This window comes from Lampetra fluviatilis, chromosome 2, assembly GCF_964198595.1.
Source record: "Lampetra fluviatilis chromosome 2, kcLamFluv1.1, whole genome shotgun sequence".
NCBI lineage: Eukaryota > Metazoa > Chordata > Hyperoartia > Petromyzontiformes > Petromyzontidae > Lampetra > Lampetra fluviatilis.
The window spans coordinates 3,313,311-3,331,991 of NC_136276.1; the positions used below are offsets into that span (position 1 = coordinate 3,313,311).

An 18,681-nucleotide genomic window follows, 5' to 3' on the forward strand; every position below is an offset into this window, starting at 1 on the left:
ATAAACTGTCGTGCAACTGCAGTGTAAACAATTTTAGCATTAACGTACGTACACTGCTCTGGATTATCTTCTGTCAATGTGTTCTCATGCACAAATGTCCACCAGCCAATACTCATTTCCATTGTGGTCTTGAGTGTTGAAAAGTCCGCATACCTACTGCTGTGTTTAGTTTGTCAAAGTTCAATGTTGATTTTTCATTCGTGTTGCCCGCCATGTCGTGCTAATTTTAACTTGCCATGGAGAATGATTGGCTGAGCCGAGCGTGACCTATTTGTGAATCAGTGACTGTGATTTTTAGCCTGTTGCTCTTTCAAGTGAACTATCCTGACCTGATCTTAATGGGCAAGCAATTAAGATAGCGAGTTTTGGAACTCCGCTGGTTTGTTTTACGAAAATATATTAAAGACCAACACGCCACTAACATAATACTTAATCACCCTTGAAGAAATATGCAGCAAATCGAAAGCACAAAAGCTGGTAACGCTTGCTCAGTAACACAAAGTGAGGGCTGCATTTTTTAGATTAATCATGAACAGTTCTTGGAAGTTGACCGCTGGATTAACTAAGCCTCCTGCCTCGTACACTGTACACATAGTGTGTACAAATGCCCCTACTCATGGACCAAAGGTTACAGGAATTGGCATTTGCATGTTTTAGAAGTCTCTGTTTTTAACGCAGCCATAAATGTGCTGCAGTGAACGCTTCGCCTGAATGGGTAACTGCTAACGATCACAACAATAGTGCTAAGTATGACTATGCTAAATGAATGATTAAACCATGGATTGCCTGAGTAATATTGGCAAATAAGGGCATACACAAAAATATAAAAAATTAAGATAGCAACAACATGATTGTAACAAATATATAAACATATGTTTTGTCATTCAGATAACATCTTGCCGTGGTGGCGAGATTTTACATGCCTCATCTGGTATGCAGGAGGTCGTGGGTTCGATCCCGACCCTGACGCCTGTATAATTGTAGTTTGCATGTTCTCTCCATGGTTGCGTGAATTTTTTTCCGGATCCTCCGGGTTTTCCCTCCACATTTAGAATCAACACACGCTTAGAGTATTTGGTTGCTATAAATTTCCACGTGATAAGCCACTTCGTTGAGCTATGATTTGTGTCCAGGCCGCTTCTGAAAAAGAGCTACATAGCTCAGTGGGCCTTACCTGCTAAAATAAAATATAGTTTAGTTTTAAAAATAAATTATAATAAATCGTTTATTGCTACATGAGGTTTTTCACACAGGACTTCACTCAAAACACCCTCCTAAGCGGTGTCCCACATGCCCACACTGTTACGAGAGTGTTTGTTTTCCTACAAAAGCAATATATGTAATTCTCACAGCTGGAATTAAGTAAAAATTTTGTATGATGGATTTTCTTGCGTGCAGTTATTGGTTGCCAGTCTGAACCCAGTTTAATCAGGGTTGACTGCCTGTATTTGAACCCAGCATCTCAGCCATGCCAGCTCAGTGCTCTGATCTCTGAGCCACCTGGCCATCAATTTTTAAATAACATTGTGACCCTGAATCGTGACACTTGATTTCATAATTAATTGTTGGAGTGGATTGATACATGCCTAGCTGACAAGCCCCAGTGGTACTGAATCTCATCTCACTGCTAAGCACGCTGAAGGTCATCCTTGACTTTGTCACTCTGTCGCTAGTTTCGTCACCCGCTGTCATCAATGCTCGCGACTGACGCATCTTTCACAAGTGCCATTTGTTTTCATTCATAGTGGTTATGATGTCCCAGCTACTCACGTTCTCCCTAAACCACGTGTTTCTTCTATTGTATTTTTAAGCTATTCCGAGTGCGCAAATGTGTTGTTTAGCTGTTCAATTTAATAGGGATGATATTGTAGGAAATCCACAGTGGGAAGGAGGGACACGTATCAGCCTTGTGGAATTTTCTACCAGTGGATCGCACTCTCTCACGCTTGGTTAAGCAAATGGTCAATATGGCTCGACTTTGACTCAGGCAGCATTTTGTCAAATTGTAAAAGTGTGACGGTTGCGGTTTTTATTTTATTTTATTCAGACGCCCCAGGCTTCAGCAAGCGCCGGGACCTACGAGCTGGTGAATCTGCCCAAGACGTGAGTGAGGCCACCCACTCCCCACTGCCACTCTCTCCCCACACTCCCTCTCCACCTCCCCTCTTCCTGTTTTCTCAGTAAACTGCACGTCCGTTAACATTTAAGGCACGTTAATTGCAGAGAGTAGTAAGCGTGCAGTGTACAGCCTACGCAGTGGGTGAGTGGGGCCTGTTGGCTCATACTGCACAAGCCACCGCCAAGGGGAGGCATCGTTTAGAAAGAAGCTCGTTTGTGCAAATGCTTTAAACACGGCCTCAAAGTCTGGTAAAGGCATCCCTCGGGGTCAGCTAAGGGCATAGAATCAGCGCTCATTGAGGATTTTTACAGGTTGCCTTGGCCTCAAATGAGCTAAAATAGTGTCTGTTCGCTCGTTTATATATTGCTTACATTGCCTGCTGTATGCCCTTTGCACTATTGCCTGAAAAAATATGACAAGAATGACAACCATCTCTGTGTTCTCATATTCCTCAACATGCACTGCATACGCTCATAGCATCCAGTGAATTAATACTATGCAGTGTAAATTTAGCATGTGCCAAAGATACGTATACAAAAGCCATATGCAGTGACTCAAATCATCAATGAATGCAAACTAAGAAGTGAGGCAGTGACATTCCTCTGGGTGGGCTGGACAGCAAGCAAGTTGCTGACCTATTCATGAGAAATTTGAGTTTTATCCGATTGATTTCGTTTTTTTTCTTGGGATGAGCTCTCACATGCAAGGTACAACAATATTCAAAAGGGACTTTTTTTTGGCAGTTCAAAATCCCAAATTGTGCCCTGGTGACTGAGCAGTTTAATGATGCAGGGACTCAAACCTGCAATATTCATTCTTAAACTCACGATACACTCATCACATTGCATGTGTTTAAATTAATATTTTAGATTAATGTATGTTGTATTTAATGGGTTCACATTACAGCTACAAGTGATGCTACCATTCACTGAAGCGTAAATAATGAAATAATATATGGTTGAGACTTTAACCGAATTGTGGTGACCCTGAGTTGCGACAATGCATCAAATCACCAGGGGATGTGAATCGTTATACCCCTACGATTGACACTGATGGAGATTTCCTTTGGCTGAGAATATCGAATTAATTTGTGACCGATCAAACCCTCCCACGTCGGATAACGATTCCGTGTGAGTTTTTTCTACACCAATCAGCCCAAACGGGAGCTCTTTCAGATGCGCTTCTACGGCCGTCTGGAACATTCTTCCGATATTATAAAGCAACTGGAGCTATGCACTTCTAAATCTGGATTGAAAACTAATTTATTTAGAACTGCTTTTTATGTACATTTTTTTGTCCTTCCCCCGCACCTCCGATTAGCACGTTTGGCTTCGTATGGTGTGAAATAAGTTCAACATACGCACATATAACATAGACTACAGACATATGTCCTGCAGGGCACGCGTGGCCGAGATGGAGGCCCCCTTCGAGTTCGACCTGACGTACATCACGGAGCGCATCATCGCCACCACGCTCCCGCCCGGAATCCCGGAGCACGCGCACCAGAGCAGCCTCCGCGACATCGCCGGCATGCTCACCTCCAAGCACGCCGACAAATACCTGGTGGGTTGGTCGTACAGATTACAAAGATCCCCTGTATAGCCTGAACAGACTGTTGTGGCAAGTGCAGTTCGCGAGCATATATGAAGGGTGGCACGGCGCACGAGGGGTTCGGTGGCCAGCACCATACCCGGCCGCCTTTGTCTCGCCAGTGGCGATGTTTACACACCACACCAGGTACTCATTTGAGGCTGAGTCGACCTAGGGGAGGCCCATGACCGGTTCAGATAATCGTCGCTGGTGTTGGCCGTGTGCGGGAATCGAACTCGGATCACCGGGTTTGTAGCGCAGCATGCGAACCGCTACACTACCGCATACTCACACGCGCTCAAGCGAATTCAAGCGCGACCATAGACAACACCGTTACGTGTGCCGCATCTCCGATGTTAAGCAAGGTTAGAGTGTGGATGGTACTCGTATCGGTGACTACTGTGCACAAAACAGGTGTTGTAGGCTGTTGAAGGCCTTATCTAGCAGTGGATTTGACAAAAGTGGATTGACATTAGGTCCGCACATGTGCACATGTCCATACTCTGGATCCCTCCAGCAAGAAGCAAAGCACTCACTAACGGAAGGACTGAAACATCCCAATGCAGGACCTTGTTGATAAAGTGTCCTGAGGTTCATTGAGGCATTCCTGAAGGATTGGCATTTTTTGCATGAATCAACTTGCATTCAACAGGCAGCGCCCCGCACACTTACACAGAGACGCCTGTAATCCCAAAGATTGGTGGATAATGCACCGATGGAGCCTGCAGGGCAATAGATGCCTCTAGGAAGTAGTCGAACAAGGTTGGTTTCTCACGAAGGCGATGTGTTTGTATATCTGAGTGTTATGCTAGTTACTGCAATTTCCTCCCACATGCACGAGTAATGAAAATGTATTGAGACTGAATGTGTTTTTCCCTGTTGAACAAATAAATTATTGGTATATGGGGGATACTGTAAAAGTCCGTGGTCCACATTCCATAGGTTTTGGTGCGCCCACATATAAATTCCACATTCATTCTGCACAAGCAGCGAGTGTTCACTGGTGTACATCCACAAACAATGCTAAAGCATGCGGTATATGTGTATATGCGTACAAGTTCTTGTACATGTAAAAGCGTATCCAATATGCGAATGGTGCTTGTCTTGCATTTGCAGATCATTAACCTTTCCGGAAGGCGGAATGAGATGCTGCAACTCAACCCACAGGTGTGTACAGGTGGTCACGCGCTCACAAGCGCACTCTCCTCGTTGTATGCGTATGCTGTGAATAACGTGTGCCAACAAAATACGAAGGAAAAGAAATGCAACATTGATGCGCATACGACTAAACACAAAGATGGCCCATTTAATCTCGCAGACTGTTGGGGAAAGTGCTGTTGGCAAGCCCCTGGCTAAGACTGGCATTGCACACAGGATCCGTGAGACCAACACCGTGATTATTACTGCTGGTGTATTCACCGTAAAAAAAATTACCCGCCATCTGCTTCACAGTGGACGTTAAAGATCCAATGGCGTCATTCACACGAGTAAGCAATCGTGGTAAAGGTGTCATTGTCTAAATAAAATGTAATAAAATACCTGCATATTTCTCAATTGGGATTGTACACATCATTCATTAGTCCCTACTGCGAACACTTTGCAGATCCCCCCTGGCGAAGATTCATGAGACTGCTGGGTAAACAAGTGGTAATAATAAAAATAATAAAAGCTTTGCCTCCACAGTGGTGACCTGTACACACCACACCAGGTCGAGTTGATCTGGAGGAGACTCAGAAGTAGGGATAGGTTGAGATGCTACTTGTCGCTGATGTCGTACATGGCCATGAAACAAACCGAGGTCGCCTGGGATTGTAGCGTATTGTGCAAATATACGTGGCACCACTACCCCCTCATAACCACACACAAAAAAACCGAATACAATTAGTCGCATGCATACACTCTCACCAAATTCATAACAACAAGTGCTTAAACAAGCATGAATTGGAGCTTCTCCATTCATTTATTAACATACATTGCTACAAATAGATTTATTCACATCTCGGACCTAACTTTCTCAATATATCTTAATTATGCTATAATGCCATGAGGCAAAGGGGAGATGCATCTTTAACCCATTTGAGACACTGATGGGAAACCGCCTTGGAATGTGACATTCCAGGACCTTTCCCGGTGTGTTTTCCATTGCCATCCATAACCATCCACAGTCGCGTTTAGCTGTGGGGATTACCAGAAGACGTATTTCAGCAGTTCACGTTAAACTATTATTTTGATAGCGTTTGTGACCAAGCAATGGAACGGTACACATGTACAGAGACAAAGATCCACCAAGTAGCCTTTGGGGCAAGTGCAGTTAGCGAACACCTATGAAGGCCACCATGGCACATGAGGGGTTCGGTGGCCATCACAATGCTTGGCCGCGTTTCTCTCCCCAGCGCTGATGTTTACATGCCACACAAGCTACTTATTTGAGGCTGCATCGTATGAGGGGATGGTCTAGCACCGATTCAGATATTGGGCATGAGCGGGAATCGAATGCAGGTCACCGGGTTTGTAGTGCAGTGCACTAACCACTGTGCCATTGCTTCCCACACACATTTGTAACAACCACACACAACCTTATTGATGCACCATCATCATCGCCACCACATGATATAAATACAAAAGCCTCACTCGAGGACAAGGTGGTTAGGGTACCACTGTAAAAAAAAAGCTGCGGGGCAAAGGTAAACATGCATTGCACCACACGTGTTACCTTGACAAGCAAAAACAACAAGTCATGTTGTGCCCAATGAGGTGCGAGTGAGACAAAGAAAAATGAGTTGAAAATAAATGTTTCCAATGTCGTTGATTAATTGGTCTGTACAAGTGGGGGAACCACAGTGAGTGGATAACTGCCAACTCCTGTCAAGGCAACTGGCGAGTGTGTAAGAGCAGCCCACCAAAGATAATCTCGAGTGCATCTCCAGAGACCCTTCCACCAGCAGTGGCATGAGCAAGTAATTGCAGGGCTGCACCATTGCCTTTAGCTATTCGGTACGATTGAGATGATATGCCTGCTTAGACGAGTGGTTGACTTTTGATGTAAAAGCTGCCTGGGGGCTGCGCATGTTTTCTGGGGAGTAACGATGTGGCGTGGCGTGCAGGTGTTGGATTTTGGCTGGCCATCGCGCCACGCGCCTCACCTGGACACGCTGTGTAGCATCTGCAAGGCCATCGACTCCTGGCTCAACTCACATCCCCTGCACGTCGCTGTGCTTCACTGTGCGGTCAGCAGGGCGAAGGGTTTATAGGGTTCAGGGGTGACTCACGATTCAATATTCACAAAGGGGCGTTTTCAGGTGTGCAATGGCTGTGTGAGCAAGCCTGGTCAACGGTCAGTATGGCATCTGTGATAGTCCATAAAAGCCACAATCGGTCATCGGGACCTGTACAACTATTTCACCAAAGACAGAATTGGTTATCAAGACCTCTATGTAAACCAATCAAAGGCATAGTTACCAGGAGCTGTAATATCATTGTATCAGCACACACATTACTGTTTCAGCAAATTGTATTATTAGTAAAAATGGAGATGTAAAGAGTAGAAATTTAAATTCGAAAAAAAAATATCGGTATTTTGGCCAACTGGCTTAAAAACATAGTTTTTGTTACTTTTAGTTATACACAAGAAACATATAAATAATAATAATGGCACACACGTGTGCAAATTGTTTATGTAGAGTGCTTCTGAAAAAAATGGAAAAAGGAAATTGCAGAATGTTAGAACATTGCTGCGTAAACAAACAGGAACACGGAAATAATTACCGTCCAATGCTGATGGAGGCATCAGCCTTCCAGCACTCGTGGTTCCATAATGACTCAAAAAATCCCACTCGTCAGGATTTGCAAGCCTAGAAGGGGCTCGCGTTGGCATTAAGAGCACGGGGTCACTTAAGGTGTTGTTACTTCAGGCCTATGGATTAGGTTTTTATTATTTACAAGAATCCCAGTTTAGTGGTGAAATTTACTGAGCCGGAAATGCTTGCCAGCACACATCTTCAAGCTGCCAGCTCTCCAAGGTCTGGGCTGATTATGCCCTAATTGATGGAAATTATATCATCTTATTTAATCATATAACTCCTTGGACATATCTAAAGTAGTTACCTTGAAGCAATAGGCCTCATTCAAAACGCGAATGTTTCACAAATTTAAACGTTGACAAATTTAAATGTTTAACAATGTCATTTTGACATTTACCGTTTTTTCTTTGCACCCTGCGTGTTTTCGATGAGGAATGTGCAGACTTGGAGTGGAAAGTGAACCTCTTAGTAAATCATAGAAGCACAGAAGCTGATAAACTTCTGTTATGTCAGTTTTACAGCGATCGTGCAGCCTTGGAGCACTTTAGTGTGTCTGGAAGTCAGAACTCAGGGTGGCAGCATCACCGACAAATGCCATTCTGGTGTTGCCACCTTCACATTATAAAAAAACAACCCTAACCTGGCACATCTGCCAATCAGTGCTCTCTTTCATGGGTCACCGTGACAATGTTGATGCCCTCTGAGTTACGACCCTTGAGCCACGTACCATTTACAGCCCCAGGTTTTTTTTTTAAGCTGGAGCGAATTTGCTGGTAATTCTCTCTCTCGGGCACATGCTAGCGATCGTCTCCAGAGCACGTGCTTATTGTCCCTTACACACGTTTTCTCTCTCTGGGGTTTGACACTGAAAAATCGGATAATGCACGGACGTTGTATAAATCAGATGTGGAATGTGTGTGGCATACATGTGCAGTGCATGTTAGGTATGTTGGGCTCCTCTGTTGTCTCTGGCCGCTGTCTCTAAATTGTTATTTTTCTCTTCGCCCCTCTTCAGGGTAACAGCGGGAGTGCCGGTGTTGTTATCGCTGCCTTTATGCACTACAGTGCCATCTGTGCCAGGTGTGTGCACTGACATATTGTGTGTTCATCGCCACATTGTGTCTGCCTGCATGTATGTAAGAGACGTATGTATGTAAGAGACTGTTTGTGTGCGTTAACGAATGTTTAATATCAGAAATGCATAAAATACACAATTAAATGTGCTTCTGAACTCTTCAGAAACACAAAGGATTCGTTCTGTTTATTTAGCGCTAAAATATTACGGCATTGCAAAGTGCCTTTTAAATCCTAAACTAGGAAAATATAAAGTCAAGTAACACTGAGGCATAAAGGAACACCGAGTCAAGGCCATCCCAGACCCAGGGATACACAATGGCCCACGCACACGAGGGTACACACAGCCAATGAGAATCCCAGAATCAGCAGAGTGCAAAGGGGAAGTCTGGAAAAGCGATGGGACAAAATGGCCACCATTCTGGCACACCACCGATCCCCACTAACCACCAAACCGCACCACCTTTGGCAAGGCAGTGACAAGGCCCCTTGAGAGACGTTCTAACACTGTAATTCCATAGATGCAAGGCCCCAGAGGAGACCTCAAGCCACAAATGTCGTAGCAGAAAGACCCAGAAATGCGGCAAGGCTGAGTGAGTGGCCAAGCATTGCTAGTTACCTCTCAGAAAGAGACACGATGGAGGAGGTAAGGTCGGGGAGGCCAGGAGAGGGCCATGAGGTTGAACAGCCAAGCCGGCCTAAAACATAGATACAAATAACATTCAAATCATAAAAATAGCTTTTAAAAGGTCTCAGACCTGCTTCTTCCAGCTAGTTTCAGTTAAAAGGGATTTTTTTATTACCATGTCACCTTTGTGATAGGGTGGACAGATAATGGTGGCCAATAATTGTGAGCAAAGAGCACGTAACATGAGAGGTCAAGCCTTTGTAGACACTTCGTAGAATTGGTTCCTGACAATTTACAAAGTAACAAAATGTAACAAAATTACCGTCACTCTTAGACCCTCCCCACAACCTCTGACCAACCTCTCAGAACCGATTGCAGTGTCAAGCAGAACGCTATTAGAAAACATGAACACTCACCAGGGCAAATGTCAGATCCACTCGTGTTTTGTCAAACACGTCCTTATATCATTCATGGGTGACCAAGAGATTTGATCTCAATTTCAACAAGTCCATACATTTAACCAGATTTTAAAGAAGCTTATAAATTTATGACGTTTTACTCTAGAACATCAATGGCTCGGTATTTAATTGTATTATTGTTATTCTAGATTTGAAGCTTTCGGGACTGCAAGGATTCATACTCTTAGGTTTTTTCGGTAAAGTCACGTAGGTAAAAACTTATAATAAAATAAAATAATAATATTCTTTTTTTCCTACGTGACTTTACCGAAACAACCTAAGAGTATTATTGTTATTCTTTGAAAGTACTGTTTTAATTTTAATTGTGCAGCTTAGTCTATCTTGCAGTACTGACGTCTTTCCAGGTGACTAGTTTGAATCACAACAGTGATCAACACCTCCATACACAACCTTATCGGTTGACATACATGTTTCATGTTATCCCGGCAATTCTATACCTTTTTTTGTATATTATTTTTATGAAAAAAAAATCACTGCTTTCATTTAATATTTTGCCCAAATTTTAACTGCCTCAATAATGGCAACGGGTGACTGATTAGGGTCCACCACTTCTTTGTCTCATACTGCATTGGCTCTTCGTGTGACAGTCACCGCATCGCACGGCGCTTTCAGGTGCGCTTCTGCGGCCGTCTGGAACGCTCTTCCTTCCGATATGAGGAAGCCACTGGGGGGAGCTATGGCGCTTTGAAATGTAGATTGAAAACTTAATTTCTTTAGAACTGCGTTTTGTGTTGAGTTTGTTGTCCTTCCACCCGTACCTCCGATTAGCGCGAAAGAAGTTCAACATACATACGTGCATATGATGCTGTTTGCTCATAATGGGTGGACACACATATCCGAATATAGATCAGTGAAACAAGGAATGAGATTCCCTCTACTCTTTCACACCCACAAAAACTCGTCTGAGGCCAAAATTTCATTTCTCCGAAGCACCCAGAAGTAAATGTTTGTCACACATGTTGCTTCACCCAGTTTTGTCTGTGTAGTTAGCTCCTAATAATATCTCAGCAATTCGACACTGGCCACAAACGTGTATTGTAACGCGAGTGCATGCCACACAGTGCATGCTATGACTATGAATGATGTGTACATGTCAATGGATGTGTGCGCGTGTAGGTATTGCATTCTATGCAAGTATGTAGTATGTAGGTTTGTGTATGTGCAAGTGTATATTTAAAAATACTCATGATCACGTGTGTATGTGTGTATAAGCATTCGTTTATAGGGAGCTCGTGGCTAACACCGGTTACAATGATCTGAAACGGTCCTGGGCCTCCCCTGGATCGACTCAGCTGCAAATCAGTACCTGGTGCGATGTGTAAACATCATCACAAGGGAGACAAAGGCGGCTGGGTGTGGTACTGGCCACCCACCGCCTCGTGTGCTGTGATGGCTTTCATAGGTGCTCGCTAACAACACATGCCCCAACAGTCTGTGAAGGCTATACGGGGGATCTTTGTTTTTGTGTGTGCGTGTACCACAGTGCGGATCAGGCTCTGGACAGATTTGCCATGAAGAGGTTTTACGTGGAAAAGTTTGCGTCACTCACCCAACCCTCACAGCAACGGTAAAGCACACGGCCGATGATTGACAACAGTCAGCACATAGCATACAGGCACGTAGCATGCACTTTACAAAATGTAAATCTCAAAACTACGTGCTGAATGAATAGAGATTACTGTATTTGACACATCATTTTGATGGTCTCCGGGTTTTCAAATAACATCTTTTGGAGATTTAAAATAGGAATTTAATCGCGAATACTTCACCAGGGACATATTTTAAATACTGTACATGAAATAACACTGCAACATTTCTACGTTCCATGATATGAAGTGATCTGCTGTCAATATCACCACTGAGACTTTAAGCCACCGCAGGTTATACCGCAGAGGAACTGTGACAATGAAATGTTGTGCTGCCCACTGCATGGTTTTATAGGACAAGGTCAGCGTCAGGTGACTGGGGTCACTTCGGGGTCACATAAAAAGCTTTAAGAGGTCACTTGGGGTCACTTTGAAGGCGTTCCGTGTAGGAGCTGCCCCTCTACTGGAATGTGCATCCAGGGGTAGATCGAGTCCAGCTGTAGGGATGAGCACATTAATCTGTATTCACGCTGATATATTCACATGAAATAAGGATATCTGTTCACTTAATTTATTGAGGCAAAGGGGGACAGCAAGATACGACATTTGAGTTTTACCAGCAGTCAGTGTATTTTCTTTATATACGACGCTTTTTACATAGCTGCACACCCCTGGCAAACTTTATTTTTTTTCTTCTGTAGAAAAACCAAATCTTATCTCTGTGATCAAACATAATCATTTTATGGCACTGGTATCCCTAATAAAAGGCAAAGAGTCGAATAAACTTTCACAAATATGCACTTTGTAAAAGTAGCATCGGTGTAGGCTGAATGTGACACCCTGGGATTTCTACACCGTGCAGGCTTCAAACGTGGCCTTGTGGTGGTGAACATCCTTCGTGACAGGGCCGTCAATTCAATTAGCACGAACAAAGTCCGGTTGTTCCCATTATTGTGACGATTCATCTCACCAAACTCCATTCCTCAACCTCATATCAGAAACAATGAATGCAAGTGAATTGGGGTACCCTGCTTGGAATGCACACATTTAATATTTTCCTGATTAGCTCTAGGGATGTAGTGGCGCAGAGCCTGCTATTGTCAAATGCAGGCTTGTAGATGATAAGGGGTAAACTACATCAGGGTGCCGTTAGACTCCTTCATTTGGCACAATTCTGCTGCAATTAATGTAAATTTTCACTCACATGTGTGAGAATTAGCGATTACACATTGGTAATATTTCTACTCATAATTCAACAGCTGCTGTCATTTTTGGTTTCATTAACCACACACTGTGTAGCGTAATGAAAGACTTTCAAACACACATAGCCGAAACTCAATTTTTGACACTATAGCTTTAAGCCTAATATGAGGTCCTTGCTCTGTGCTGCTCATTAAAGGCCCCTTGACACTCTTTGCAATTAACGCTGCTGTCGCTGCTGTGTAGGTACGTGTATTATTTCAACGGCCTACTGTCAGGTTCCATCAAGATGAACAGTGCCCCTGTGTACCTCTCCCACATCCTCCTTCATGGCGCATGGGGTCCCCCAGGTCTGGAACACACACACGCGCGCACACAGACACATCCACGCATTTGCACACACACGTGCACGCGCGCACGCACACACACTCCACAACCACATGTGCAGGCACACATGCACGGACATTCACACGTGCACATAAACGCACATACATACATATCTATGCACACGTGCACACACATGCGTACAATATTCGTATTTTGTACACAGTCATGTGTGCCCCCATACATACACATGTTGCACAGAGAAGTAGTTATTTACTATATCTCATATCATGTATACGGTGTCACATACAAAGTGGAGCACATATATACCTGCGAATGTAATTACACGCATGAGTATACAAGTATACATGTATAACACCTGCATGCAAACACACCAACAACTCTCAACAGCCAAGTTTCTCTCCTTATGCGTGCACTTCTTTTGAAGCGTGAGGTTGGCCTCCTGCTTATGAGCATTGCAACAAATGTGGACAAAATTGTGTGCAGTACTCCTGGTGCCCCATAAAAATGCGTAACTTCATTAAAAAATAACTCAGGAGACACCGTAAGGGTGCAGTGATCGCTGCAGTGGGCATCTGCTGTAGAAACTCGTGACGCTCAAGCGAAGGCGCATTGATGTGGTCGACCTCGCCCAGCTTGTATTGGAAACAGGTGTCCACTGCATCACGATCATCGCCTCTTGTCTGTGTTAGCTGTGCTGAACTGTGAGCTGGGCGTTGTTGCCCACCGGAATTGTCTCGGCTTTTATTCTTTTGGAGAGAAGCTAAGAGTGACTGGATTCACGAGTTCATGCATTCCATCGTTTTGTGGTGCCGGTATAGCAACCGCGTAGAGATCTGGAGTGCTGCTTGGGTGTTCGCCTTTTGGGCCAACGTGGCTTGATGTGTTACATCTATCGGTTCAACACATTTATAATGCTCAATCATCATTCGGTGATCTAACTAGTCATAGTGATCAATCTACTGTTTGATTGAGCATCCCCAAGTCTTTGCCGTCTCTGATGGGCCTGTGATATAATAGTCCATCGAGCAACTGCGATTAAGGTGATTTCACTCTTTATTCTCAATGGATGGTCTCTCAGACTTGTTTACGCCGATGGCTGCAGCTCCTTATTTCATCTCGACCACGAGCAATCATCTCTTATAGAAACGTGTCCTGCCCAAGCCCACTTACTTTCCTTAAGAATCAGTATCATGGCCTTAATTTGAATATGTCCTCCTGGCCATAATTTGAAATCAATTATTTTACTTTCTGTGGCTGAACTTAAATAGAAAACAATGTGCATCTCTCCATTTCTTGTGCTAACATTTCAGATTTTGTTTTATTTTATTTGTGCATATCGATGTTTCGGAACCATGTGTAATCATTGGGAATATTCACTAATTTAAATGGTATTCTTTGGTTACGTTGGTACCTGAGACTAAAAATTATTGAGTAAAGAGCTGCACGAGAGCAGATTGGAGTGCTAATGGAAAGCTGAACTTGAGAATGAACGTGGATTTTTATATGGCGTCTCATATAGGCAAAATATATCACTTAGAGTGGCAATGATGATGCAATGGAAATTAAGATTAATACCAGCCTTACAGTGCACCAACTAAATACTAACAAATATTGGCCTCACAATTACATAACAATGGAACGTGCAGGTGTTCAAGTTGCAGTTTTTGGTTGCCACAATTTAAAATCGCCTCACTCCAATAAAATGCTCATTGAAATGCGGCAGCTCACGTAACACACATTCACTTCAATGGAGGGCCTTAAGTAGATGATGCTTATGTAATGCACAGTATTTCAATTAATCTCCGAGCAGTGTTACAATGCCGTAAATCCTTTAGGCACACTTCAATATTTAGAAGGCATGAATTATTCACGCGCTTTGATTCAAATTGTTTTGTATTGTAAATACAGCATTTATTTTGGGTCACCACCCGTGGTTTTAGGTCTTACATCAACCCTCCTCTTTGTTAACAACACGGACTTACAGACAACAGCCTTCTCTGGATGTGGTACTGAAGGCCCTGATGGCAAAGGCTTTTCCTAGCATCTTGTACTAGTTATAGACTCATCATCGCCAGCGATGGAAACGTAAGGCTGTTCTGCCAAAGGTTTTTGGCCAACGTGGCCATATACTATGAATACCTGTGATTGTTTATAAGCCCAGATTGGATACTCGGCAGGAAAATAAGTGCGCGCAAGGAAGGGATATGCGAGTAAAACAAAGAACAAGCCCTTTTATTAATTCACTGCAATAAAAAAAAATCCGTCTATCTTGGGGAGGGTGTTGGTGCGTGTCTCGTGTGTGTGTGTCCCCGTGAATGGCAATATAATTTTCCTCCAGTGAGTAATTGGCTGGAAAAAAATCTGCCAATCGCTGGGTATATGGCATGTGTTGACTAGAAAAATCAGTTTTTCATGGCAGAAAATTCGTGGAATACAAGCTTTGGAGATTCAATATTGTTTCTTAATTGCTGTTTATATTAATAATAGTCTATAGCAATTAAATACTTAATAAAATACAAATGAGTGGCACGCTGTGTGAACGTCATTTAGCGTGGTGCCCACTGTGAAAGAAACTTGAATTATATTATTAAAGTAAAACATGACATTGCCAACTATTTAGCAATACATTTGGATAAAAAAAGCAATTTAGTGGACCACATTTTAAAACGAAAAGAAATAAATCCTGAGTTAGTGTAAATGAAAAGTATAAAGTAACAAAAGTCTCAAAAACACATCATAATGTGGGTAAAGAGAAATAAGAACAACATCACGAAAACAAACTTGCCATAATTAAACTACGTGGAAATAGGAGATGCGTGATGTAATGCGATGTGATGAATTGCCATGATTTAGGCTCACGTTTTCGAATGAATAAAGCTTCGTTGTTTATTTTGTGTTGGGGCAAATATAGCTCATCCAGTGGTTGCAGGGGTCAGGTGAACCCATTACATGCAACGAATCGAAAACAATCAGTTCATACACGCACGACACAATGCACGTATCGTGAGCATAAGAATCAATTCTAGTCAATGAATCGGTGCCTTATTGCGTGCCTAGCACGCACCATGGGACATATGCCGCATGCTGCATACCTAATTGGATTTGTGATGTGGAAAATGCCATGTGCCGTATCTACGCATTGTTCGAGGTTTCTTCTGTTTTGTGCTGCACGCACTGCCCGTACGTGTGCGGTGTGCAGGTGGGCGCGTTTTCCTGCGCGTGTACCAGGGGCTGCACCTGTACTACACCTCACCTGTGTAGTGAGTACCTTCATGTAAACCCACACAGACAGCCAGCCACAGACAGCCAGGCACAGACAGACAAGCACAGACAGCCAGGCAAAGACAGCCAGGCAAAGACAGCCAGCCACAGACATAGATAACCACACACAGTTAGAGGCAGCCACACACAGGTGACGGCTGAGCACAAAGAACCAACGATGCGGCACATAAAGCTCCTACTTATTCTGTCTTTCAGTTTCATTCATACGAGAGCCCGTTGAGATAATCTTATCTCTTTCTCAAGGTATGCTTGAGTGGCAATCTAAACATCTATTATTAGCAATATTAATTTTTATATGAGTTTAAAGTATTGCATTAGATTTGGAAAACAAAACCAAAATGAATGACTGTGCAATATTCTTAAAAAGTGGCACTGGGCCTCGAGTGTCTACTTTACAATAGATGACAAACTGTTGAAATTCCACTCCTTACCAAGTACTACGTGGCCTGGGAGAATCACTCGACATCGTGCCAACTCCGTCAACAATCTGCAGCTTGCCTCAGCAAGACATCCTTCAACTGCCAGTGCCGACAAGGAGCCACACATCTTCAGCGGACGAGCGGAGGGACGGAATGTCACCACCATGTGCTGTGCGTCTCGGCCATGCCTTGACGTGCGCTCTCCTCACTCTTACCACCTTCCCCCTCCCCACTCCTTCTCTCCTCCCCCCCCCCCCTCTGTCTTACCCATCCGTGCATCCTCCCTTACCCCTGGCGCCGGTAGCACGGTCCGGGCGGAGGTGCGCGACGGAGCCCCGCTGTGCATGAGCCTCTCCCCGGGAGTGGTGCTCAAGGGCGACATCCTGGTGCGTGCGGCTCACGCTCACTGCCGTCGCCTCTCCAATAGGAGTGTGCTGACTGCCGTTGTCCAGGGCAGACCTGTGCAGCATGTATACGACGCAATGTCCAGATCTACGTAAACAAAAAACGAAGTAGACATCACAGCGATTACACTCCGCTGCTCCTGACGCAGGTTATCCGGCTTGACGACCTGAATGTGATGTTGCAGTTGTTGCTCTGCCATCTACATCAGCAGCCGTACGAAACAAGAAGAATAAGGCTGTTGTCGTTCCTGGGTAGAGGCTAATCTGGCCACAGTACTGGGGCCAGGATCAGCCCACCCCGCAGCAAACAACTCTAGTGAAGTCCTCATGAATCAAACCGCGGGTCGATATAATAATGCCTCACTCAATTAATTTGTCCTCACTTTATTACTTTTATTTATGAAGGATTATTCCACTGGGTGGTGCTGCAGCAGAAAGCTTCGCTCACAACTGTAAGGTTGTGAACCGGAGTATCGGACGCTGCCCATTATCACTCTCGGGTAGAGAACAACAAAAATTAGCACCACTTTGTGGAGAGTTCATAGTATGGCTGTCCTATAAGAAAGACTGGGCCTTGCCATAGGATCGTGGAGTTTCCGCTACTTTCTCAGAGCGACCAAAAATATTAGCACTGCCCCATTTTTATTTGAGCAGCGGGTCCACTGCCTTCTGTTTTGTTTTACAGGGTAAATTGTTATCTGGCCTCGCTACAATAACCAAGCCACACTGACCAGCGTGGTGAAGTATGGTCTAAGAAGCCTCATAACTGCCATGGAATCAGGCGGCCGTCAGCCAGAAGTAGTTTGTTATTTCTACATTCATGAAAGGTAGAAAAACCTCTACGAGCACGTTCTCGTACTCCTCAGATGTATTACATTTGACAGCGTAAGACACACATTCTCATCATACCTCACCCCCTACCCGACATTCATCAGCTTGACAACAGGTAGGAACTCACTCTTTAAAAAAAAAAGACATCGTAGGCAAGTGTTATATATTCTTGATTCTTGCAGATTTGGTGACTTCTGTGACACCAGCTAATAGGCCACATTTAGAGGACCTGCAATAACTAATTACGTGTGATGTGATGTTCCGGTTACAGTTATGTACGTCATTAAATAAAATAAGCATACGTGACTTGGGTGCCCTTATAAACACCCAGCCCTGACACTGCCCGTAAGTCCACTTCGGCTCATGTGAGTTATTTTGGGTGCAACAAAAAAAACCCCAACACAAATCTGCTACTGTTCAATCCAATCCATCAAGGTAGCCGTGACTTCTTACAGATCACCTGCAGTGGGAAACTGTTATCTTAAACAGTTGGAGATTGAGGTTGTAGAGTTATTGCATGGTACGTCAAAAGTTAAAGTGGTTTCCTGCTCAACTGAGCAAAGGACAGCACTCCATCTCCTCCTATGCAGCCCTGAACCAGCGGTGGAAATTCACGTGCATTATTATGCCGATGTAAGTAGTGATTCATTAATCTCTTGCATGGCTGAATTTGACTCATCTTGAGATAATTAATGGGCCCTGACCTCTGGTTAGAGTACGCTTGTTTCGCAAGCTGACCCCTGCCCTCCTATGCCACGGATACGTCTTTACTTTTTCAGGCTCGTTGAGGATATGAAAAGGAGTGATCGAGTGAGCAAGTATGCGAGTGTGGGTTGGGTGGGTGTATAGATGTAATAGGTGAGTGAGTGGGTGGGTAAACAAGCAAGTGAGTGCGTGAGTGAGTGAACTATTGAATGGGTG

General features: G+C 43.9%; 1 protein-coding gene across 9 annotated transcripts in view; it reads left to right on the forward strand.

Moving 5' to 3' along the window:
- Positions 1–18,681, forward strand: part of LOC144939678 (tensin-1-like) — a 122,148-nt gene that overhangs the window by 49,675 nt on the left and 53,792 nt on the right. For 5 of the 9 annotated variants that reach the window (XM_078866717.1, XM_078866719.1, XM_078866720.1 and 2 more), the window contains 9 exons: positions 2,048–2,103; positions 3,502–3,682; positions 4,826–4,876; positions 6,814–6,936; positions 8,525–8,589; positions 11,174–11,257; positions 12,723–12,826; positions 16,024–16,084; positions 16,830–16,911. In XM_078866717.1, the coding sequence (XP_078722843.1) occupies positions 2,048–2,103; positions 3,502–3,682; positions 4,826–4,876; positions 6,814–6,936; positions 8,525–8,589; positions 11,174–11,257; positions 12,723–12,826; positions 16,024–16,084; positions 16,830–16,911 (807 nt within the window). Of the gene's footprint in view, positions 1–2,047; positions 2,108–3,501; positions 3,683–4,825; positions 4,877–6,813; positions 6,937–8,524; positions 8,590–11,173; positions 11,258–12,722; positions 12,827–16,023; positions 16,085–16,829; positions 16,912–18,681 lie in introns of those variants that run through there. The other 4 variants (XM_078866718.1, XM_078866721.1, XM_078866724.1 and 1 more) reach the window with 2 other exon arrangements.